We start from the raw sequence: 26,406 nt of genomic DNA, 5'->3' as shown, positions 1-26,406 counted from the left end.
GCCAAGAAATGCATATACTGTAGGAACATTTGTCAGTGCAAAAGCCATTAGTATACATGCCTTATCAGCAAGGTACAGATACTGAAATGTTCTCTTTTTTGTACAGTGCTTATTTTTTATAAGGATTATAACAAAAAACATTGGTTCTTATTTGATCGAATTAGATAAACTGGATTAATTCAGCATGTCCCAATTTGCTTTTACAGTATGCTATCCCCATACAATTTCAAATGTCATACTCGTTGTATAATAAGTTATCTTGCTATGTGTCAATGTTGTGCATTATATGTGTTATGGTAAAGTTCTTATGTTAAAAGTATATGTACTTATCTAAATCAGTAATTTTATAATATTGTAAATGTTGATTTTACTGCCCTTTGGTGAATGATTTTCATTTATCATGTGCATCAACTCAAATGTTTCTAATGTTCAAAGGTGACCTTCGTCCAGACAAATGTACTGTAGAATGCAGTGTCCAAATAAATCTTTTCCTTGAGAATGCCATTTTACGTAACTTAATCCTGTATTTACGAATTGTGGTATTGGTGGGTACAAAAAAACTGATTTCTTTGTTTTTCCTATTGATAAGGGGATAGAATGGCTACTTTGGGTTCATCTCTGTAAGCAGGTGAAACTCAGCCTTATGCCGCGGCTTTCAACTAAACACTTCTGAAACCCTGTGTTGATTTAATAGGCAGATAGCCTACTGAACAGCAGGTGGAGGGGCGCTGACATGTAACCAGGCTATGCATCAGCCTGAGCCAAAGCAGGCTTTAGCGTAAGAAATAGGTAAGCCCTATATTTTTGGATAATACCCAACGGCTTGGCCAGATCCGTCCCAAGATGACAAAGATATGATTGGAGTACATGCTGCACATGTAATCAATCATTTCACTTGTTAGAGGTATAGAGCAGGACACTCCTCAGTCTATCCAAGTATAAAGCAGGACACTCCTCAGTCTATCCAAGACAAAGGTGATGGAGTCATTGGTATAGATTCCAGTTACAGTTGTTTGGTGTTGTGCTCAGTATCCATATTTTTAACAGCACAGATTCTCTGCTCTCCAGTATGTCTGGCAACAAAACAAACCATGATTAAGTTTCAATTAATACAATGTTTAATACAATACATTTGAAATACAGGGCAATGTTGTCTTAAAAACATGTACTGTAACAACTGTACACATCTTAATACCAGTTTATTAAAAGCATAAAAGCCATTAAAACCAAGAAAGATATATCATTTCCTCAGGATCAAGCAAAACAATGTGAAAGTGCATACAATATGTAGCTATTATCACTTCTAATGGATTGAGTCAACAAAATGTAATGCAACATACGGTAAGATCTATCCATCTTCATCCTCTGATACGGTTTACAGTGAAGTTACAGTATACCAGTCGTTTATTTAAAGTTTATGTTCAGTGCATGAAAGGTAAACTCTCTACTGAATCTTCATCTAAAATCAAGAAGGCATATCCTTTGAGTGAATGGTAGAAGTGGAGAGAAATGTGCTAAAATTTTGACACATTTCTAGTACTGCATACTCTCCCCAAAATGGTAACGAAGCATATTATTTCTGGGTGTAAATCATAAAGTCGTTTTTTTCACCACAGCTTTTGAATCTATAACTATCAGCTGTCCCTGTCATCTAGCATATTAACAACATGTTAACAACAAACATAGTCAATATAGCAAAATTCAAGATAGAAAATAGTGCTGTAGCTCTCAATCATTTATTTTTCAACCACCAGTTGAACATTGTGAGTTGTATGAGGCATCAGTCCTGGCAAGGGTTAGGGTTAGGGTTAACCCTGAACCTAACCCAACCCTGAATTTGCCCTCACTTGAAACCTCTGCAAGGATTTGTCGCAACTGACCTTCAGATTCTAATAGGATTGGTTGATAGTTAACTTGAGCCTAATTCCCTTCATAAGGAGCTCTTTCCCTGGCTTTCTGTCTATTAGTCTAATGGACCCCAGTGTGAATCCGTCAGCAGTTTGGGGTTGTGTTCAGGGACCTTAGAGAACATACTAAAGTACGTACCCAAGGGAACCGAAGAATACCCATAATTCTAGAGAGGAAAATAACAGTTACTCAAATAACTGTGTGTGGGATGAAAATCCAGCAGTCAGGCACCACAATGTGCAGCACCTGGATATGTATGACATGTTCAGTATGTTGTCTAGTGCACAAGCAGCTCAGCTCAGGTACAGCAGGGGTTTGGTGTATGTAAACAGTGAAGCTTTGAACAGTCTTTTAGAAATAAATATTTTGTCAGAAAGTTATTGCTTCTTTTCCTTCAGTTTGTCCTTGATTTTCTGTGGCTCATCGTACTGTATCAACCTCAGAATGTCCTTGTTGTCCATCACTCCTTGAATGAATTCCCCCTCTGCAATCTTATCTGCAAATGAAAATAGAGAACATGATTAGTCTGCTTATTAATCAGCATCACAATGGCAAAATTAGCCTTTGTTTATTGAATCTGCCTTTTAATAAAATATCAGAAACAGTCACAGATGCAATATTAAAGTTGTTGTTACATCATATTTTGATAGCTGCTGTTTTAGGTCAATTTTACCATTGTCTTTTTTTCCAAAGAAGTCCCAGATTTTCTCTGCTCTTTTCTCTGGAGTGTCCTCGTCTTCGGGGAGGGTCTTTTGGTCCTCCGCAGGGATCATATTGAATATTGACTGTATGGGAGCAATCGTACACAGAGTGGAAAATGTTTTTAACATCTCTAACATCGCTAAAACACTGAATACAGTACATGCACTGTATAGATGGACATAGAATTAGGACATAGAATAGAATTACATGAAATCTTCTGCTCCACAATTCACTCCCTTCCTCTATGACAAGCAGTCTTTTACCTCCCATATATTTCCTATACAGTACCTATAATTTCCAAATCTTTAAATTCTCATGATATTTTAACACATTTTTCAACTACACCATCTAAAAAGTTAAAGGTGTTTTGTTTTTTATTTTTTATTTACAGTACATCATTACATTTTTGGGTTGTAACTAAGATTTGTGCTTCTGTCCATTTCACACATGGTTGTTATGGCTGAGACAGCTGTATCACCCTCATTGTTTCCCCAGGCAAACAACAGTTTCATTTTGCTTTCGTACCTTAACAATCTCTTGAATCTCATTTTTGCTGATGGTGCCATTCCCATCCACATCGTAGAGGGCGAAGGCCCACTCCAGCTTCTGCAGAGTCTTGCCTCCAGAGGTTAGATGCAGTGCCACAATGTACTCCTTAAAGTCCAGAGTTCCGTCCGCGTTGGTATCAAAACTCCTGAAGACATGACGTGCGTACGCAGTAGGGTCTGCATCCGGGAAGAAGCTAGCATAGATACCCTCAAACTGCTCCTTGCTGATCCTGCCAGTGGGGCACTCCTTGAGGAAGGACTGGTACCAGGTGCACAGCTCAGCCTCTGTGTACTTAGTATTCAACTTGAGGTCCTCCAGAAGCTCCTTAGACAGTGCGCCACTCTTAGAATTCCCCATGCTGCAAAAACAGGTGAAGGGAGAATGTTCTCTCGTTTTATCCTTCCCTCTCTCTCTCTTACTGTCTGTCCCTCCTGGCTGGGAGAAAATGTCCTGTGGTTTGTTCTGGCTGTCTTTCTCACCCTGACAACCCCCCTCGGAGCTGAATGAGATTATGGTCATCGCTACTTAAATCCAAACTGTCCAGGCTGTCTTGAAGATTAAGGGGATAACCACATCACACGGGTTCGGCATATTTTTGAGAACATCATAAGCATCTTAAGCTGTGCATCATAAAAGAGCAATTAGATAATAAGCATCATGAGGGTTGATGCTTTTCAAGATTGGTGATAATTAAAGAGGTAAAAGTCATCATCTGGGAGGAGCGTGCCCATTATGGCCATGATACTGCAATAAAGTTTTGAACGGGCAATTTGGGATTGGTACATCTTACTTGATATTATATAGAATATTACAATATAATAAATCTAATGCCTTAGTTCGCCTGTCTTACCCCATCAGAACCCAAAATATAAGCTTGCTTTACTCCATTGTATGTAAACAATATCATTTTAAACAAACACTGGATAGCTTCAAAACATTGTTAAAACTAGAATTTCTATTTCATCTATCAATAGCTCCGTCTATGAATTTTGATAATTCCTGTACATTTCTCCAGCCCCATCCCTTGGTTGTTAATACAAATTATTAATATTATCTGTATTATGAAGACACATAACATTAGCCAGCACAAGCTGAATTTATATGTGTATTATTGATGGATAGCTAGAGATATTGTATGTTATAAGGCACACAGTCATTGATAAAAACACACAAATAATACTGTAATAATTTTCAAAATCAGAGATCCTGGCAAGCCCCCCTTAGCCAATCACCTATCAGCCTATCTCAAATAGCAACAAAAGGTAATGTTGTATAATCTAGTTGTTGATTACAAATCAGATTTAAGTTTTACTAATGTTTTTAGTATTTAACAGGATGTAATCAAACAAGCTGATTTCCAGGTGTAATCATTTCCTAAGCATTTACAGGAAGATAAAGAAGCATACATCTGTCAGTTGAATACTTGAATACTGTACAAAATCTTGGCTTGCCCAGGTCAAAAGGAGCTCCTCAAAGGAATTCTTCCAGGTATGCATTATGTAAAAGGATTATGTTCAACAGAAGCTCATTCAGATTTTTCATCAAGCTTTATGTTGGACTAGTACCTGTTCTGTCCGTGTTAAGTAGAGGTCAGTGCTCAGAACAATCCCCTTGTATCCAGTGGACAAATGACTCTGTAGACAGGCGTATGGGCCGTCGGACTGTGCATCTTGCCGACTCGATTGTATTTCATATTGGTTATGCTTGATTAGGTCTAAATATGCCTCTTTATGTCTTTCTATACTGTATCTACCTTTTGATTCTACTGTAACATCACTCTACTTCAGTACAGTGCTGTATCCAACAGTATATGCATGTCTCTCCTGTCCTGACAGGACCATGGACAGCAGCTGTGCATGCCGTGTTCTGGGCAGTGTGTATCTACAGTACAGTAGGTACATGTACTGTACATGGGGCTGAACAAGGTCAATGCCCTCATCTACCGGTGGTGCTCGCCTCAACTGGCAAAAATGAAGGGACGCAGATTTAGAATAATCCTGACATTTGCTGAACCTTTGTAAGCTTTTAGTTTTAAGGTTGCATGTTTCATTTATCGCTAGTCATTTTTTATTCTGTGTAGGATTCTGGATTCTGTCCAGGTCAAGAAAACATGACGGTACAGTTATAATTGAGAGAATGTTCTGGGATCTTTCATTTGTTTAGTTTTCGATTGGTTGTTACATAAGAATAGGAAGGGTTGAGGATAGATATTTAGATATAGAACATATAGAGATATTTAGATATAGAGCACAGAGCAACTACACATTGCAAGACTGTATGTAATTTTACACAGAATGAAGAATCTCATTAACACCATTAATCACTCCTTCCAGGATTTCCCTATTTTTTGGGGAGCGATATCTGCGGCCAAAATTGCTTGTTTTTGCTGCGGCTTTTCTGAAATTTTGTGACGCAATTTGCAATGATAAAAATGTTTCAATAATATTAATTTCACTTAAAGCAATAAAAAATGTCCTCAGTATCATAAGATTAAGATTGACAACTTTCTCTTGTTTTGCCTTTCTCTAGGGTAAATCCAAGAAGAAAAGGAAGGATCAGTTTTCTACTAACATCTGTCATCTCTTAAGCATATTTCCCAAAGCAGTTTGCCTACATTTTCATGGAACATCCTACATAAGTCAATCACCAGGCTACCAAACAGAACAGATTTGCTTTGCAAGCACACATAACTTGAATTGGAGAATTATGCACAAATGAGCACATGTTTTTCAGAGCTAGAATATCACACTTATAAGCTGATTGTATTCATGTTGGAATATGGTTAGTCAAAATATTAAAAAAAATAATTAAAAAAAAAAACGCTTTAAAAACATTTAAGAAAATTGTCCACTATGACAATGGAGAGAGTCTTGTGCCAGATTATAGAGAAAGCCCAAAGTAATCTTTTTTATTACTATGCTCAAAGAAATGGGCTGAAAGGTTTAGATAAAACAGAGGTCTGGCATAATTTGCCCTGGGTATGAAATAACAGTCATAGATTTGTTGAGGGGGAGGAGAGAGATGGGGATAGACAAACAGCAAGAGAGAGAGAGAAAAGAGAGAGACAGAGAGAGAGAGAGAGAGAGAGAGAGAGAGAGAGAGAGTTCAAAATTAACAAGTGAGAGACAAAAAGACACAGAGGACTGGTGTGTACAGGGAGGAGAATGAATCCTTCAATCAAGGTAGCAGCACATCCTTAGAGCCACAGGAAAGCTGTACAGCGTGCTCCTCATCACCCAAGGAACCTCAAATGCCACAAGATTATGAAGATTTGACATATCAGGGGGGGACGAAACACGGTGGCTACATATCGAAAGCCTGGATTAGTTGCATTTTCATTTCATTTCATTTCGCCTGGCCTCCAGCATGGGGCTAGAGCGTGGACGGCGGGCTTCTCTGGCGCTCACCCTCAACTTTGTGGCGTTTGCTTTCGCCCTGTCATCAGTGACCACCAGCTACTGGTGCGAGGGGACCAGGAAGGTGGTCAAACCCTTCTGCACAGGGCCATTGACGGTCAAGCAGACCTACTGCATCCGCTTCAACAGCTCCAACCTCAACGACAGCCGGCTGGTGCAGTACATCTGGGAGACAGGCGAGGAGAAGTTCCTGATGAGGAAGTTCCACACTGGCATCTGGTTCTCCTGTGAACAGGCTCCTGACATGGACGGTAAGAGAGAAAGCTACTCAGCACTGGCAGAGTCGCCTACGCTCATCCTGGCAGGGGTGTGGGTTATCTACAACAGGAAGTGAATGAGGAAGTACACAGACTAAATATTAAAAATGGCAAAACCTGTAGTACATTTTACTTTACAGTCGGCTGTTTACCTGATATATGAATAACATTGTAAAATAGTAACTATATGATAATAACATTCATATTAACATTTTTATTCTTTAAGATTTCATTAAAAAGGGGAATATTATGTACAGTCCAGTACCAGATTACTAACTGTGTCCTTTGTAGTGCCAAAATGTTTCTATTGTTACCAAATGGCTTTTAAATGAAACAGGACTCTGACATTATAACATTACGAAAGCATCAATGGCAAAGAGCTGGACTAAGAGCCATAACAAATAGAAAATATAAACCTTACCCATATATTATTTGCTGAAGCAGACTATAGTTACAGTATTTTCCATTTAGAGTGAGATTGCTGAGTGCAAGTAATACCATGTTTGCAGAAATAACTTCCTGTGAAAGAATCATCCCTTGTGTCAAGTATGAGATAACCCACATTATGCGGATGTTATTGCTGTTGGAGTAGGCAGTGGATAGATAGCCCTAAGGTACTGTATGAGAGAACAGCTCAGTGGTACAGAAAATAGACATGAGGAAAGAGCTGATTCTCCCACTGATTCTCCCAATTCTGCCACATTTAATCATGATTGCCATCTGTAAAACTCTACACTCATGATGTACACTCTGCAAACTTTTCATTAAGGTGCAATCTATATCCACTGACTTGTATGTCTTTGGTGGTATGTTTCTAGAAGTGATTTCTCTGGGGAAGTTAGCTTGCCACATGCTGTAAGCCAAAGAACTGTGAACATCCTGAAAATACACACACAGGGATATTTTTAAACTAATATCCTTTCAGCTAATGCTGTTGTGAATGCTTAATATACAGTGTTTCAATAACAAATACATGTTTTATCTACTGCTCTAAATGTCATAACTGTAAATGATCTGTCACTACACAGGAGTCAGGACTAGATTTGACTATATTAAATATTATATTTGTGTGTCAAATTTGAACAGAGCTGCTTAACTTAACTTCACTGTTGACGTAATGATTATTTCTCTACTTGCAGGATTTGACTGCCGAGAATTTTCTGAAATTGCACCTGAACATGAAAAAGGTGAGTAAAATGCCTTGATGAAATGATTACTTATCTAAGTTCAAGATCTGATATTGTGATGACACAGTATATGTTATAAATTGGGGCTCTAACATCCATTCATTTGATGATAGTCTTTATTTCGATAAAATAATGATGATACAAAATTCCAACAGCATTAGGATCACTTCATCTCTATGAGTTGTTAAATCACTGTAAACCACAATACTTTGACTTTGTCAAGGTCCCATGAAGGATCAATGTGTATCATCCAATTATTCCTCATATCATTCCTCTTTCTTTATCACCGTAACCATGCCAATCTATTCTATGTCCTTTTTGTGTTACATCTGACTCTTACCATTGTCTGTCTACAGTATGAGCAACTTCCATGTTATCAGTAGCAGCTGTCATGTCTGTACAGTACAAATCCACCTAGCCCTACCTGATCAGATTGTTCTGGGGCCACTCAAGAGACACCCTCTGTGTCTTTTCTTGTCTGGGTCTCTGGTGTGGATGTCGCTCTTCCCAGAAGTGGGATTATTCTTATTATTATTGTAGAGGGAAGGGATTAAACAGGCGACAGTACTTGTGTTGACATCTCTTCCTTCCGTTCCCAGGGGTCCTATGGCTGTGCATTGTGGCTGAGTGCTTGTACCTCACCCTGCTCTTCACTGGTGGTGCACTCATGATCATAGAGCTGTGTCCGTGCTTCAGCATCATGAATAAGCTGAAGCTCAACGCCTTTGCTGCCTTGTGCACCGTCCTGTCAGGTAATGAAACTGCGGCTGATACGCAGGCACAGGCACACGCACACACACACACACACACTCACACGCACACGCATACACTCACACACACACACACACACACACACACACACACACACACACACACACACACACACACACACACACACACACACCTGTTTATTGTTGGAACTTTCAGTGCTTGTACATTTCCCCATTATGTTGCCAAATGCAAAAATGGCAGCATGTGACGAAAAATTATGTTGTTGCCATACAGCCCCTTCATGTTGTTCCCAGCCTTATTTTAAATTAAAGTCTTATTAAAGTAAACCTTCCTGTATCTTCAGATAAGGTGGGCATCACAGAGGATGTTTCAAGGGTAGCATCCCCTAGCTGCCCCTGCCTCTGAATGACTACAACCGATGCCAACCAACCCCCTCTCTATGCTAAGGCTGGGCTGCATGGGACACTACTGTTCTAATAAGATAGAGAGCCTTTCAATAGACAGGCTTTGGGCGCTCCACAGCAAGGGCCTGTGTGTGGTGCTCAGAGACCACCAGGGGGATTACATAACCATGCAACCCAGTGCCACACATGCCCACTAACCAGCCCAGGCAGGCAGAGACATACTGTAGGCATGCGGCTCAGATAGAGTGGCAACCCATATCTTAAAGGGATCGTTTCAATTAAACGGACACATTATTAAGAGCTGCATCTCCTGTATGTTGTTCAAATACAATGCACAGATATTGAATAAAACAAGTGCAGTAGATGCCAAGTAAATTTATGTCAATCAGCATGTTCCTTCTGGATTAACACATTTGCAATAATGTTTTTTGTGTTGCAGCCTTAATTCTTATTTCAAACTGTGTTTTGAGGTTAGCGGTAATGAACAGCCTACGTCAGTAATGAATCTGTCCAAAAATAAGTCATCATTACAGTGGAAGCAATATGTCAGTATGGATTACAGTGCATTCGGAAAGTATTCAGACCCCTTCACTTTTTCCACATTTTGTTATGTTACAGCCTTATTCTAAAATGGATTTTTAAAAAAAATCCTCATCAATCTACACACAATACCCCATAATGACAAAGCGAAAACAGGTTTTTATAAATTGTTGCTAATTTAATAAAAAAATAAAAAACTGAAATATCCCCTTTACATATGTATTCAGACCCTTTACTATGACACTCGAAATTGAGCTCAGGTGCATCCTGTTTCCATTGATCATCTGTGAGATGGTCAATGGACAATTCTCTGAATGTCTTTGATTGGTCCAGCCAGAGCCCGGACTTGAACCCAATCGAACATCTCTGGAGAGACCTGAAAATAGCTGTGCACCAACGTTCCCCATCCAACCTGACAGTGCTTGAGAGGATCTGCAGAGAACAATGGGAGAAACTTCCCAAATACAGGTGTGCCAAACTTGAGGCTGTAATCGCTGCCAAAGGTGCTTCAACAAAGTACTGAGTAAAGGTTCTGAATACTTATGTAAATGTGATATTTACATTTTTTATTTTTAATAAATTAGCAACAATTTCTAAAAACCTGTTTTTGCTTTGTCATTATTGGGTATTGTGTGTAGATTGATGAGGGAACAAATAATTTAATCAGTTTTAGAATAAGGCTGTAACATAACAAAATGTAGAAAAAGTGAAGGGGTCTGAATACTTTCCGAATGCATTGTATATCCACATATTTAAAAGTTTAAAACTTTGTATGTTTACTGATAATCCTCTTCATGGGTCAAATATTAAAAAACAAAACAATTTCATGAACATCAAATCAGAGCAACAACAGGCGTAGGGTAATAGGTGAGGGTTGCAGGCTAGAGGAAGCTAGCACACAGCTAGCACGTGGAGCAGTGGTCTGAAGTCTGTCCACTGTCTCTGAGGATTTTCTGGTTTGTGGACTAATCGGATTGGAGCTGGGGCAGCGGTTTTGGGCCATGACAAGCCCTGCCCAGAGGAGTCCCCCTCCTCCCCCTCATCCTGCTGACCCCCTCCCTCCTGTTGTTAGGCATTAATCCCAAGTAAAGCAGCTGTAGACAGGCAGAATGCCGGCTGAGAGATGGCCAAGAGGCGGCAGAGATAGGCCAGGACAGTTCGCCCACGCTCACCTCTATGGTGTCTGACCCCCTCACATCCTCTCTCTATCCGTGCTTGGATCAGTGTAGCTGGAATCAAGAGCATCTTTGAGATTTACATGTTTCTGTGTTGTAACACTGTAATGAAATGTAATGTCAGCACATTCGGTTCTTTCCCGTACTGTCACACTGTTCATAGCAACATTATTACCTGCTTAATTATTAATGCCAACGCTCAGCTCTCCCAGTAATATAATATCATTTTAATTCAAGAAAGCATTCTTCAAGGCACAGGCTTTAAGAGTGACATCCACACAATTTTGTTCACAAAAAGCCCATGTTATGTTATGTTTTCATTTCAGTTTTCAGCATAAACGTGACAGACATTGCTTACAACCAGTAGTGCCTTTCATTCAGAAATTGTATAACACTGCCATGCTGTGGCCACTAATATCAAATGCAGCTACTCTGTTGCAGCTCTGTCACAGCTGCCTTTGACGGGATGCACATTCTTTACACAGTAGATACACAGTTTGAGTAGTTTTGATATTTTGGTTCCAATTCACTACTAAAGATGTAAATAATCTTTTTATTCATGGTTTGTATTTGTCTTTCATGATCCAGGCCTTTGTGGGATGTTGGCCCCAATGATGTTCACCACAGCGTTCCAGCTGGCTGTGGCTATGGGGCCAGAGGACTGGAGGCCCAAGACCTGGGACTACAGCTGGTCCTACCTGTAAGCACAAACCTCATTTACCATTAGGTGTTGTCTCTTAAACAGCAGGGGACTGAGGGACACCAACACAACAAATTGGTAATAATAAAGTAGCATACTCATGATGATGGCTGTAGTTGCAGTACAGGTTGGGGTTCTACATATACTGTATCTTCATGTAATGTCCTTTAGATATTCACCTTCTCTACATTATCCCTCTTCAGCTTGGCATGGGGCTCTTTTGGCACCTGCATGGGTTCTGCGGTGACTGCATTGAACAGGTACACCAAGACCATCATAGAGTTCAAATACAAGCGGCGGAACATTGAGAAGAACCTGAGGATCAAGCAGAAGCTGATGGAGCTTGACCTTCCGGAGCAGATGTGGGACATGTATCTGACTGCTGTGCCTGCTGGCAGCGAGGCGCCTCTGGACATACCTGCTAACGGGCACAAGCCGCCCAGCGGAGCTGCCTATGTGTTGGACCTAGACAACGTGCCCGAAGCACAAGGAGAGGCGTATTGCTAAAGAAGAGGTCACCAACTCTGGTCCTGTGGCCTGTCGGAGTACTTTTAGAATATATCCTTCCTTCCTTGAGTTAATAACTGATCCAACAAGACTGGGCAGGACTGGGTAAGGGCTCCACTATATAACTCCCAAAATCCTTTCATGTCAGATCAGGAAGGAAGGATGCATTTTCGAAGTCTTCAAACCAGAGCCACCAAGAGCTACAGAATGTACAGGTTAGAGTTGTATCCAGACACTAAAACACCTGATTCAGCGAATCAACTGCTCATCGCCAATACGCCAATATGGACAATATCAGGTGTTATATTGCTGGGCTAGAATGAAATCGTGCACACCCAGTACAGTAGTTTCCCAGGATCAGGTTTGGTGACCAGTACACCAAATGGACCATGATTTCAGTTTCATACAGTAGATCACACACTCAGTGGATTGGATTGGACATTACAGTATGACTAATGGAACCCATTAATAACATGACTGTACTTTACGCCTAGAAGAACATGTAGCCAAGTGATTAAACATCCCTTGTACTCTAAAACACATGCTGAACTGTTCTGTATGTGTTGCGCCAAGACCATGTCTCTTCTTTTATGACAGTTATTCTGGAACAGATGGGATGAGCTGTTTTTACAAGCTGTGTTTGTGCTTTTGTTTCCATACAGTTTGCACGGGGCTGAGAAAATCAGCCAATTCTTGTTGCCATATGGTTGTTTGGCATGAGGACTGTTATATCCAACATGTGCTGAGGACTACAACACTTTGCCTACTGTATGTTTGTGTGTATAACCGTGTCTGAGAGAATGTTGTAAGCGAATAGAATCAAGGAATTTGCTTCAACATTCTTTGAAGTAAAAAAGCAGCATTACATGCACAAGGAATACGGAACAGGGACAACGGACTGGATGGATTGGAATGCAAGTCCTAAGATTGCTTTGGAATCTTTCATTGACCACTGATACAGTATAGTATGTATATCTACTGTCTGCAAAAGACTGTTTCCACAGATTGTGAATGCATTAAGATTAGAGTACACATGGACCATCACAGGACTCTACCTCATGTAACAGACAGGGATTCAGTTCCAATATAACTAACCTTGTTGTGTCAATCCACTCCCCCTCCAGCTCCCCTTATTAATCAGGTCACTTCCTGTCCTTAGATCATTCTACAGTTCATTCTTACCTGTAAATCACCTCTGAGATTTTACAAGTTTATCTGTAAATCCAGCTCTCTTAAATTGTCTTGTGCTGAATCATGGGAAGAGTGATTTGTCATTGTTGTTGATGAGATATTCATTCTGTAATTATTCCTCTTGGACTGGTGCAACTCAAACATGTGTTGATGGTATATGATGTATGAACATGTTTGAGCATTTTTTCTAAATATTTTATCTTGTGCCACAATGTTGAACATGTCTCTAATGGAGAAGGACTGCCATCTAGTGGATTGAAGGATAAGTGTATGCTATGGGATAAATCTGGGATGATGTTCTCCCTCTCCTCTGTATTTCTGTGGTTAATTGCACAGTATGACAATACTCTCTACTTCATATGGTTTAACTGTCTGAACAAAATGGTGTGGTGTGTGGTGCAAAATAAAGTGAGATTGTGTTTTGAATGGTTCTGTAGTAACATCCAGGTTGAATTAGGACCTACTCCAAATGACAGGATGATCCTTTGGGGAAAAAAAAGTGTTATCCTTTAGAGTGTGTTTTCTATGGTGAGGATGATACATCTCTGCATGCCCCTCTAATACCATCCAAAGTCCTGTCCTGTCATCTGGTAGAACCTCAGGTTGTGAGGGTGGTAGAAGTCCCTTAACCTCTGGATGACCTGGGGATGGATCTCAGTGTGTGGTCTCCCCTTGGTCCTGCCGAGGCAATGGGGCTTACTGCTACCTTCTGGCTTTTTCAGGCAGGGGAAGCCCTTAGTCTTGTTGAAGTAGAAGTGTTTGTCTGTGATGATCCTCTGCAGTCCTAGGAAGTCCTGGACCTTCCCCAGCTCCCCAGCAGGGTCGCTCACCAGCCTCTCCCCATGGACGAAGTGGATCTGGGCCAGGGGGAAGTGGGCCAGCCACCTCTCCAGGTGCAGGGCATATAGGCCGATCCAGATGGGGCTCCACAGGGAGTCCACCACCTCCTCTGTCCCATTGCGGAATGTCAGGATCTCAAAGCTGGGCACGTCGGGGGTCTTGGACACAATCTGGGTGTAGTCAGAGACGGCTCGGGTCACAGGGTCCCGCACTACCACGATTAGTTTGACCTCCTGGGACATGGCTTGGATACGGGCAGGGCTCTCTGCCATCACAAAGTAGCGCGGCGTCTTCTCCATGACCACCTGGCCCTCTAGGGCTTTGGGCATCAGGCTCCTGGGGGAGAGAGGAGAGGAAGGCATGGACGAATGACTGGGCAATGATTTCCTCAGAACCACTGCGTGACTAAAAATGACCAATTTACAGTACAGTAATAGATATATCAGATTATACTCTATTTGAATCACAGGGAATCCACTATGTACATTTCTACACAACATTTCTGTTTCAATTTCAAAACAGTTAAATGTTTTACTAAAAGTACAGAATTCACTGTTACAAAATTCATTGTTGCATCGTATGCGTGGCTTTAGAACAAAGAAAGGATTCATCGTACTGTACATTCGATCCATATCCTACTGTGTGAAGGCCTACTGTTTCTTCAAGAAGTCTAAATCAATCAAACGTAGCCACATAAGCATCATATTCCCTTGCACAGTAAACGATCCGACCAGGCTCACACCCCAGAGATACAGTAACTGTTTCTGTCTGTGCCTATTAGGTTGATGCCAAAAGGACTGGCTCTTAATAATTCACATGGTGTAATACACTTCTCTCCAGTGTGCTCTCTACTGTCCAGACTCACTGTGCTCTCCCTCCCTGAAGGATGTCAGTCCACTCACATCCAGATTAGATGACGGCTAAGGGCACTAACTCTCCCACACACCCCCATGTAAGAGCATGTGCTGCCATAGAAAGATTGGGCACACTGGGCTCTCTGCCTGAAAGGAAAACCAATTGAAAACCGAGAGAGAGAAAGGAAGAAAGAGAGACTGCTGGGGAGAAAGGAGGAGGGGCGCACACAAATACAAGCAAAGTCCATTAGTGAACCACTTTGATTGTCCCCGGAGACAAATTCTGGTCCTGGCAGAATATGCAGCATTTGTGTTGCCGTGACTTGCTTGGCATTTGCACTCAGCTTCTCTCCTGTGGAGCTCTTATCTAACCATTATCAAGATGGAGTTCAATTCAATGGCTAGTGTTTCAATAAAGAGCCTTGATTTTCTTTTTTCTTTTTTTTGTATTAATAATAAGCCAGCAGGTGTCATTAAATAATGCGGTGTTACTTTGATCAAGCAGCCTTGTGGTGAATATTCAATTCTGGTCTAATTAGGATTAATGTTTCTACAAGGTACTGTTGGCCCATACAAACAATGATCCATGTGGTACAGCACAGTAGGTGTGGAGGGCATTTGGAGTTGTCCTGTCCACTGATCCTAAGAATATTGAAACACTGTAAGCTGCATACTGTGACTGTATTGGCATTCATCTATTTTGGAGTTTGGAACACTAATTCAACAAATGATTAAAGGAGAATGGATAACAGTATATAATATTGTTGAAAAATCGACTATGTGCCAAGGACTCAACGTCTTCCAACTGTTGGCCTTTGTACTTCAGGGAGCCATTAGTATGAGCCACATACAGGTCAGGCCATAGAGAAATCCCCTTGACCATTTAACCCCGTTTAACTCGTCACACGCACGACTGACCATACAACTCACGATTCAAACCTAAGGAGGAAAGTGCATGGCATCGTTATACACCTTCTGGGAGTTGTTAACATATTTTATATTGATTTCTTATCGGTAACTTAATTGAAACATGATTTCCTAGGAGATTTCAGACACCTGTTTGTGTGTGTGTGTGTGTGTGTGTGTGTGTGTGTGTGTGTGTGTGTGTGTGTGTGTGTGTGTGTGTGTGTGTGTGTGTGTGTGTGTGTGTGTGTGTGTGTTAGGCATCATCATCATCAATAGGTGCTCAAACGAAAAAAACATACCTGTACCAATTCAGCCCACGTGAGTAGTGTCTGTCGAAAAAGTGGGGTTCAGAGCCAAGTGCGCGAATGTCAGGGTGAAGTCTTAAAAATTCCAGCAGTGCTCGTGTTCCGCCTTTTTTTACACCTATGATGATCGCTTGAGGTAGCCTCCGTGTCGCCGTCCAGTCTTTCCCCAGATTGGCAGCGTGCGCACCGGTCGCACCTGTGCCGCCAACTGCGGATGCTGTGCGCACGATAACATCTGTTAAACCCCTAATGTCAAATGAGGAGTTTTTTCTTCGGTTCAAGTCTGTCACAAGAACCTGCTGAGATGATTGCTTCAAATGCTTCGCAGTATCCACTATACCTGAATCACAGCAGCCGGAGAGAATGAAGTACAGCGACGCACAAACCACCACAAGGGAAAACATGAAAAGAAGTTTCTGTAGGATTCGCGGAACGTCTTGATGGATGTGATGAGAGCCAGCCATTCCTTCTTCCGCAAATAAATAGTTGCCATTCTATCATCAACGCATCTCTTCATTCAGTACTGGCAGTCATGTATGCAAATGCACTGCATAATTCCATGCCCAAAAACATGGTGCGCCCTCTACTCAAAGTGAAGTGCCAAATACGCTTGTCATCCGCTGGTAATGACATGTCCATGATCTCTATCAAACTTCTCTTCGTATTTTCTCTATCTATAGTGAGAACATTTTGTTTGAAATAGCAGTTCGAATGTTTTCACAGTCCGTTGTACTTTCTTGGTATAACCGTCATCATCCGTTTGAGAAGCTGCGCGCATCTGTCTGTCCTGCACTATACCTTGATTGGAGGGCTGGGACAGAAGGCGGGCTTCACTTGATCAGATTTGAGTAGGTGTTTCCACTCTTGAAACTGAAACTGCTGAGCCAGTGCTGGTGTGATCCTGTAACATGAACTCTGCTTTTGAGAATGTTTGCATGAGGCAATTCGATTTCCCTCTACATGCTCATCATGTTGGCCAGGATGGGAAATACACATAATACCAAATGAAACATAATCGATTAATTAAATAAACTAATTAGAATCATCTGAACTAATAAATACTAAATACCTAAATTACTCTAAATAGGATGAGAAGGCAACACAAAGAGAACCAGGTCTGTCTTGAAAAATAGATTTTATCTCAACAAGACTAACCTGGAAACGATTTAAAAAAAAAAATTAAAAAAAAAAAAAAAAGAAGCTAAATCAAATACACTTGCATCCACCAGTGTTTGGTTTGTTGTTCAGTATCAGTTTTGCCTGGACGATACTGTATGAGAACAGCTTGACATGCAAAATCTATCAACTGCCTTTGATAGCATATGATTGCATATTGTTCTTTGCATCCACTAACATAATGCAAGCATAAAGCCCTAGTGGGCATGACACAGAAGGGAAGCATTAGTAAATATGACCAAAATAATCTCTGAGCAGAGGTATTATATAGGGAGGGGTTGGTGTTTGATTCTGCTTGTTTCCACAGCAGCGTCATAGTGAAAATCTCTGTTATGGAAGGCTAGCCAAAATAAGTCAACTCCGCTTAACCATAAAAGCCCTTTGGAACAGGAAACTGAATTGTTTCACTATTTACCAGGAAATGGTACATATAGCTGCTGTGTGGAATCTCAGCAAAATTAATGAATGTCCCTTAATCTGGGCACCCTGATGGAGCCTACAGAGAGCCATCCATGGACACTCACAAACCCACACTACCGTTTCCCATATGATGTAAGTGCACCTGAAATTCAATACACATCCTCATAAGTGAACGATAGGCATCCTGGCTCAGGGGGCTGAAGAGAAGCCTTCACATGAGAATGGCTTTACATATATCAAACCACTGAGGATGAATCTGATGAGGCAGCAGGAGATTCACATTGGATCATCGGATCATACTGCACATAAGCTGCATGGAAAGCTGAGCATTTCACTCCATACATGAAAAAGAGCATTACAATTTAAACAAAGCATTGCATGCTCAATTAGGAAGAAGTATTTTTTCATATACAGTATATGTAGTTATCCAAAAGAATTACAACAAAATCCCTAGAGTTGGCTGTGAAAGCAGTACTTTGTTGTGGTCACCAACACATGATATAACAGAAATAAGGGGGGCACTCTGTTTCTCTTCCAGATTCACATCTACAAAGGGTTGGAAAATGAATCAAAGACTACGCATCTGTATGTAACATAGACTCTCTTGATCTCTGGGGGCTCCAGCCATACAATACTATGGTGGGTGTTGACATTGGCTTTAGAGAAATGTACTCCCCCACTACCTGCTGCATACGCAGGCAGACTGACCTGGTTTGAGCCTCACATCTGGTATCATTGTTTAATAAGACCCGGTACATTGTAAATACAGAGGGATTACAGATCACTTTGAGAGGGAGAGACATCATGCCTACCCGTCTGTTATCTGGGATAAATCTGTGTTTGTTCTGGAAAATGACCATGTGGGATTATCAGGTGGAGAAATGCTGGGTAATGATGAGAGGAGGAAGCGTCTCGTAAATTCACCTTCCTGTGCTCCACGATACGTTATCACATGCCCTGAAACATCTCTGCTATCAATACCTCCTACGGGTATAGGAAATGACATCCCACTGATTAATAATGAATCTGTTGAACTAAACACATATTACAGTGTGTGTGTGTGTGTGTGCGTGCACACGTAGGTGTGTAAAAGAGAGAACGTGCGAGGAGAGAGAGTTATTAGTTATTAGACTGTAGGTATAGTGGGTGCTGTAAATGCCATAGTACTGTAGGCGTCATCTGTTGAAGTGTGAATCACAAGAGAGAAATGCCACTCTTCTGTCATGCACTCTTCACATACCAGGCTCCAATGGGAAATATGTGTGATCAATATCTAATATGTACTTCATAATAAGTAAAGCACAGCAGCTACTTCTATCAAGTAAAAGGAATTGATTTTCCTCCCACCTCTTATGACATGTCTAACCTTTGTCCCAGCTGCTCCAGTGTAAGTCATGATTGGTCTGTTGTCAAGTTAAATCAACAGTGCTCCATGCCTCTTTCCATCTCTTACTGTGGGTTTCTCACAGTTCTCTGTTGGTTCTCCACAAATGTTTACTTTCCAAATCAAGTTCAGTGACTGAACAAGGTACGCATTTCTCATACTACAGCCATGCCCCACATAATGCATATTTGTATAAATTAATACATCTCAAAGACTGGCATACAATTGTAAATTGTTTCAATGGTAGCCAGCTCTCATTCTCTTTTGCAACATGCTGAGTTGAATTGTCTGAATAGAGCAATACAATGAGATGTATTGAGGGATCTTCATAAATATATGCACCGGCATGGTCAGAAGATATGGTAACAATCTAGTATGTCACACAATGTGACAACACTAGACAACATTCGACTACCCATCCTGCAATCATATTTAAGAGACTCTTGACCCCTGAGCTGGATGACAAAAGATAATTATGTCACATCGTGTTTAAGGGTGTATTTCTCTACAAGGAGCCGTGGTCATATAAGCTTCAAACATCCCCCCAAAACGAATTCGTCACAGGTGACACACAATAGAACCCTTTTAGTTCTCCAATCTACAATGTAACTGCATTTTCCCTCGAGTGACAATGCTTTATATTAATAAATAACCATATTATCCTTTTTATATATTTATATATATTTACCCTTCCAATGGTCAAATTTACTCCAACCAATTTCTTTTAGCCAAAAATGATGAGGTAGCAATACAAAGACACCACACCAAAACCTCAATGTCTCTCTATAACTGCCCCAATGATAAATGAATACATTGTGTCAGTCACTTAATGTTAAAAAGGTCTGAATAGTATGACTCACTTCCAAAATCCCCTTAGTAAAGGTTATTTTTTCGTGTCATATCTTTGGGCTGCAAGACAATATCCTTTTGATTAGAATTAAAGCCCTTAAACCCACTGTCACATTCAGCAAAGACTTTTTATAAGAGAGATTATTCTTTATTTCAGGAGTATCCCTGGAAGATTAATACAGGACCATAGTCACTAGATTAAAAATAGTAATCTGATTTGCACAATACTAGGAACAATTTCTTGTTTCTTGTTCTTATCTATATAATCTTCTACATATACTATACACTACCATTGTCAAATGTTATTTTAATGTAATAAAAGTCTCTCCTATCAGTTCTGAAGTTGTTAATACAGTATAAAGCTTCCAATTAACTCCTCAGTACATACAGTGCCTTTGGAAAGTATTCTAACCCCTTCACTTTTTCCACATTTTGTTGTGTTATGGACTCAATTTAAAATGGATTAAATTAAAAGAATTTGCCATCAATCCACATACAATACCCCAGAATGATAAAGTGAAAACACGTTTTTTTTTAAATTTCAGTAAATGTATTCAAATTGGAATACAGAAATACCTCATGCACATAAGTATTCAGACCCTTTGCTATGACACTCTTAAAATGAACTAAAATGCATAAATGTCATCAACAAATCACTCAATAAGTTGAATTGAGTCCATCTTGAGTCAATTTTTTCAATCCCTTAATGGAAAATAATCCATCTCATATCCATAATTGTGGTTGCAATAATGAATTCAAGTGATACAAGAAAGTGGCTGGAAATGTGTTTATTTGGATTTACTACAAAGCATTAAGTTTAGTGCAAATCCAGCACATGCAATGCAGTTTCTGCACCTTCTCTCGTGTGAGATGGTGCAGAAGAGTGTCATAGCAAAGGGTCTGAGTACATATGTACATGAGGTATTTCTGTATTGAAATTTTAATAAATGTATTGAAATTTCAAAAAACGTGTTTTCGCTTTGTCATTCTGGGCCATTGTGTGTGGATTGATGGCAAATTCTTTTAATTTAATCCATTTTAAATTGAGTCCATAACACAAAGAAATGTGGAAAAAGTGAAGGGGTCTGAATACTTTCCAAAGGCACTGTACACTGTTCAGGATTCAAGGCAACAGGACAAGGAGTGTTTGAATTGAATATCATCTATTATAGAAAACATTTGTTTAATTAACGAACAGTTTACAAACATAAATATTGGAATACAAATAATTACAAATATTACAGCAAACTATTGTATAATAGCCTGTCTGAAAATTATTCATGAATTGCATTTCCTTCAAAATGAAAAGAGTTAATCAAATGTGGACTCAAATGTGGTACAGTATGTGTACAACAAATGTGGCCTTTTGTTGATGCATCTGAATACATGTACAGTTTTACTGTAAAGCTCAAAGGCACAGTCTACTGTTCAAAGCTGGTCAACAACAAACAATACTGATTGTTTTTAAGTGTTTGGTATTTTTTCAATCACAATTTTCCCAACCACATATCAATTATGGATGTAGCTTGTAATAACTAACTAATAATAAGATCCTTATAACCAAGCAGTGGATTTTCCACAACATATTTCTTAATATACCAACAAGATATATGCGCCTTCAGGTTGTCTTCCACTAGAAAGTCCATGGCAGCCTGCAGAGGAGAGAATGGTACAAACATCAATAACATTTAAAGATATACTGTAACACTATTTTTCCTCTTTCCACAGACATGGCCGTTTACCTTTGACAGAAGTGCAGCTACACCTTTGCCCCTGAATGACTCAGGAACGTTGGTTGACAGTAGATCCACCTCCCTCTGCCCAGTAATTTTGTAGCGCAGCACCGCACAATCCGTATGCCCTGTGCCGAGAGGAGAAAGTTATTTCACTTAACAGATCCTATTCGCTTTCAGTAGTAATTCATGACCGGTAACTGGGAACGTTTCCAAACAGGCCATGAATGAACACCGGCCTCGAGTTGCTATCTCCCCTGCGAGTAAGTGGCAATCCCTGCGCTTACCCGCCAGGCTGACAGTGAAGCAGAGGTTGTGTCTGTCGTGTTCCACCTTTAAGGTGCTATTAGAACTCATTACTCTAAAGGCAGGTATGCTATGCTTGAAAAGAGCTGTGCTATTTAATGCACCGAAACGGTAAAACAGTTTTCTTAAAGCCATTTGTTAAAACGCATGCCTCAAGTCCTACTCAACCTCAGTTGTGGCGTGAAGTGATCCTCCCACATGCAATGCAAGAAATGTCCACCTGGTGACGCAAGAACATCGATTGATCATTCTATTCATGAAAAAGGAGTTAGTAATTACATTTCCAATCCTTTGATCTGACACAGGAAAGGCATGTGTCTGTTATGTTACACTTGATATATTTATTACAAAAATGTTTTACTTTCAATGTTTCCAATCAAAGACAAACAAACAACAAAGACAAATAAAAACAAGGAGAGGGGAGTTCATACATGATTTATTTTTCAAGTCTGAGTGGAGTATTATTATTTTGTCTGGTGACAAGACTCCCATACATAAGCAGTTGTTCTATTTATTTACTGGTGTAACTAAAGAGTGTGCAAGTCAACGTTTTTGCATTATTAACTTCCTTATTTCAGTCAACAATTTCAATAAAAACATGGGGGGCAATTATTTTTGATAACGTCTCTTCCTATTTTGATCCCATCCTCAATTATATTCCACCATGTCTGTGATCAGTGTTGATCCAGCATGGCAACAAACCAGTTAGTGTGATGCTATGATGACTCTACTGTTCAGTCTCTTCTAAAGCTGCAGCATTGCTGACTCCTGCAGCCATCACGGCAAAGAAGACATTTGGGAAGAAGGATCTGACATAGATGGCCATCTTGGGAAGAGAGCGAGCCATGACCACCTCTTTCTTCTTGCTGCTCAAGGTCTTCACTATCTCAGTGGCTGCCTCCTCTGGTGGAACGCCCAGCAGCTTCTGACTGGAGAAGACTGGGAAGCCCGGAGAAGGAATAACATGAGGTGGGCACACCAAGAAAACAAAAGAGGTGACAACAAGGAGATACTGTATCTTCACAAAAGTTCACAGAGGAGAGAATATTCTTCGTTCCTATGATAGGCAGGAAGACATGGATTTTTAGACGTTTAAATGAATCACTTTTAAATGAATGATGAATTAAATAATATAAATGCCTCATGAGATTAGTTAAACTGTCTTACCCCATCAGAACCCAAAATGCGTTACTCCATTGTTTGTAAACAATGCAATTGTAAACAAACACTGTATAGCTTCAAAACATGGTTAAAACAAGTATTTTGATCTCATGGATGGTCAGTCCTTGTATCCATAGCTCTGTCTATCAATTTGAGAGTGGTTACATTTCTCAAGTCCCATCCCTCAAGTCTCATCCCTCAGCTGTTTAACAAAAAAAGTGGCAGGAAGACTTCAAGCGTCTAAAGGAAATTATCTGATAAAAATGTATTTCCTCCTGAAGCTGGCATCAGGTGTTGTGATCAAAGATGCAATTAATTGTTTTGTTCCTGACACTTAACATCATTCATTCAACATGTCGTAGATGTCCATGGTTCTAAATATGCTGTTTGTAGTTGATGGTACTGTACTCACATCTCCAGGTAGACTTGGAGGCAGTTTGGTCCTGGGCTGGAGAGCTAATGAATGTGTGGCTGACAGTGCTGACAGAGATGCCATACTCCTGGACCTCAGCCCTCAGACAGTCAATGAAGGCCTGGACCGCATGCTTGGAGGCAGCATCTGAAACCCAGCGCAGATAACGCGTCGTTAACAACAACACTGTTGTCCTACCACATCCTGACCCTCTGCTGCCCTCATCTCCTAGTATTTTTGACAATGTTGCTGCAGCGTATGAACTGAGTACTAGTTGCTACTAATGAGTTAATCTCTCATACAGTGCTATTTCGTTTAAGGATGGATTGCAAGCTGGGTAAGTAACTTGTGCATGTGAATTCCTATTCATTCTAAGCTGTCAAAATGGCTGAACTCACAAGTGGTGCGAAAAGGCACGGCCAGCTTTCCCTGGATGCTGTTCACCAGAAGCAGGTGACCAGTCCTCCTGGATATCATGGAGGGCAGCACCCCTGCAAGAGCAACCAAGACAACACACAAGCTCTCAACCTTACTGTATGTTTATAATAACTGAGTTGAATATGTTTCTATTGTAGGCCTAGAACTTACCTTTTGCCAATGTGATTGGTCCAAAGTAGTTATTGTCCATGACAAGCTTGTCCATCTCCAGTGACGTGCTCTGTACAGGAGCCTTGACCTTCAAGCTGCTGTTGAGAATGAGTACATCCAGGCAGCCATAGCACTCCAGGACCTCAGCGATCACATCAGGCAAGCTCTCCATGTCACCGAAATCCAGCAGCACCAGCTTTGGAGGGAAGGTCTGGAAAGGGGAAGAAGATGTCAGAAGGGTGCAGTGTCATCTGTGTTTACTAGTTATTGCAATCCATTGCCATCAATGTTAATCATCACAAAGTGTAAAACAACAAAACAGCACTCAGTTTTTATTCAGTATATCGATTATTACAATTGTTGGCTGAGCGTACTCACCAAACAGGGATCTGAAGCACTAGCCAGCTCATCAGCAAAAGCTTCAAGTTTTTCCCAACTTTTCCCACAAATGATCAGTCGAGCTCCTCCCAGGTGAAATACCTTTGCACACTCTGTAAAAAGGAAGAAAGATGAAAAAAACAGAGATCTGAGAATACTACATACAAACCTATAGAATGATTAACAGACATAAAAAAAACGGTGTCATGTTATTAGAACAATGTAATAACAATTCTCCAAGTGCAATTCCTGTCAGATGTTATTCAAAATCAGAAAACAAAAGGTTACCTTTGCCCACTGCTGATAAGGCATCGGTTATCACAACCACTTTGTTGCGTACGGTTGTTTTGGACACCAACTTGAGCACCACACTGTACAGGTAAAACACCCCTGCTGTGACCACCACCACCAAAGGCACCAGGAGAATGGTGATCAGGTCCATCTTCTGAAAGGTACACACATGCATACCCACAAATATGTGTTCACATAATGTAAAAGCATGTTCAAATGCAAAACACAGTGCGTGTATAGATAGATGTCAACATTGTTGTTTTATCTTGATGAGAGGGAGTTAACTGTATCATACAGTTAAACTGTATGTAAAGAAATAACACTGAAAAGAGTTATGTTTATTTCATACCAATAGATTTCCTAGGTCCATGATTTTGGCATCCAACAGACCCTTGCAAACATTTGATCGCTAGCTATTTAAATATTCTGAAATTAAAACAGACGTAATGTGTTGTTTTGTTTTTGGTGCAAAAGGTGCTTCAAGGCAGAAGAGAGAGACACAACATTTCATAATGTAAACATTATGTACGAACAGTAAAAGATAACTTTCTCTCTTAGAGTCTTTGGTACAGTTTCTCCTTGTTGTCACGTCTTTTGACAATTTTAGTTTGTTGCATTACAGTTTAAGTGGTATTAGTTTGGTCCAGTGCCGGTCCTACTAGATGTTGTCTAACAGCTCTTAAGCCATAGTTTACCATGCACAGTACAGTGGGTCTGTCCAAAGGGGAGCGTCTAAATATACCCTGACCTAGAAATACTGTAGCAACTTTATCTTCACAAAAGTTCAGTGCAACAGAGTAATCAACATTAGTCCAAGATGAAGACAAACACAAAAGTTTGCAATGTAACATAGCCTAGCATAGTATAGTAGAAACAACCAAATACTGTCATGAGGCATGTAATCCCTACACCACATGAGCTGGGGAGCACGGCCCACTTCAAATCGAACGTTACACTGGAGAGTACAGTGCTTCAACACAACACTTGCAAACCCATGAGACCAGTCATTGTCCTGGGTCCCATGGAGGGACTCCACTGCATACCTAGAGTAGTCCAGTCTGATATAATTCACAATCACCACTTACGGTTTTTGTCTGCTAGGCCTCTGGTGGAAAAGTATTCCTGGTTATGTCTTCTCTTGAGGGGCAATAGTTCCAAGCCACAGCCCATTCACAGAGAGGCTCTGACAACCAGCAGTCCCCTCGAGCAATACTTTGGGATTTGAGCTCTTTTAATAGCGCACAGCTGAGTCAGTCATTTGCAATGTATGTTGTATACATGTTATGTTTAGCTTAGCTAGCCAGTTCACAGGAGGCAGAGTGGGTGGGGGAGGTGGTGTCCCATTGCTAAGACTATGCTTTATTTAGGTCAGTTTTAGTGTAGAACATAAAGCCATTCAGAAGCAAGGAAAAGCTATAGAAACTGTACTGGATCTTTGTCTCTGTCTGTCTGTCTGTCTGTCTGTCTGTCTGTCTGTCTGTCTGTCTGTCTGTCTGTCTGTCTGTCTGTTGCTCTCTCTCGCACACACACACACA

General features: G+C 40.5%; 5 protein-coding genes across 5 annotated transcripts in view; 1 reads left to right on the top strand and 4 right to left on the bottom strand.

Annotated features, from left to right (window-relative positions):
* Positions 1-509: 509 nt before the first annotated feature.
* apol (apolipoprotein L) overlaps positions 510-26,406 on the bottom strand; it is a 194,109-nt gene continuing 168,212 nt past the window's right edge. Inside the window, exon 6 of the mRNA XM_083676687.1 lies at positions 510-521. Within this exon, the coding sequence (XP_083532813.1) occupies positions 516-521 (6 nt within the window). The 3' untranslated portion in view covers positions 510-515. The remainder of the gene's footprint in view (positions 522-26,406) is intronic.
* Positions 2,286-3,516, bottom strand: rcvrna (recoverin a; the record flags this gene model as incomplete). The annotated part of the gene is made up of 3 exons (XM_083676549.1): positions 2,286-2,404; positions 2,582-2,693; positions 3,136-3,516. The coding sequence occupies 3 exons, from the start codon at positions 3,514-3,516 to the stop codon at positions 2,286-2,288; spliced, it is 612 nt and encodes a 203-aa protein (XP_083532675.1).
* Positions 6,526-12,077, top strand: LOC310809102 (germ cell-specific gene 1-like protein; the record flags this gene model as incomplete). Its single annotated transcript, XM_083676257.1, has 5 exons — positions 6,526-6,826; positions 7,972-8,019; positions 8,619-8,771; positions 11,459-11,570; positions 11,774-12,077. 5 exons carry the CDS (start codon positions 6,526-6,528, stop codon positions 12,075-12,077), a joined length of 918 nt encoding a protein of 305 aa, XP_083532383.1.
* On the bottom strand, positions 13,826-18,505 carry LOC310809212 (heparan sulfate glucosamine 3-O-sulfotransferase 3B1-like; the record flags this gene model as incomplete). Its single annotated transcript, XM_083676406.1, has 3 exons — positions 13,826-14,444; positions 16,168-16,390; positions 18,478-18,505. 3 exons carry the CDS (start codon positions 18,503-18,505, stop codon positions 13,826-13,828), a joined length of 870 nt encoding a protein of 289 aa, XP_083532532.1.
* On the bottom strand, positions 22,548-25,991 carry dhrs7ca (dehydrogenase/reductase (SDR family) member 7Ca). Its single transcript, XM_083676556.1, has 7 exons — positions 25,957-25,991; positions 24,869-25,025; positions 24,581-24,693; positions 24,203-24,413; positions 24,013-24,105; positions 23,615-23,761; positions 22,548-22,980 (listed from the first exon to the last, which is right to left on the bottom strand). The coding sequence occupies exons 2-7, from the start codon at positions 25,020-25,022 to the stop codon at positions 22,769-22,771; spliced, it is 930 nt and encodes a 309-aa protein (XP_083532682.1). The 5' UTR covers positions 25,023-25,025; positions 25,957-25,991; the 3' UTR covers positions 22,548-22,768.

The sequence above is a fragment of the Argentina silus genome (assembly GCF_951799395.1).
Source record: "Argentina silus genome assembly, chromosome: 9".
Classification (NCBI taxonomy): domain Eukaryota; kingdom Metazoa; phylum Chordata; class Actinopteri; order Argentiniformes; family Argentinidae; genus Argentina; species Argentina silus.
Note: the sequence above shows the minus strand (reverse complement) of the source record. Positions and strands in the feature narration are given on the sequence as shown.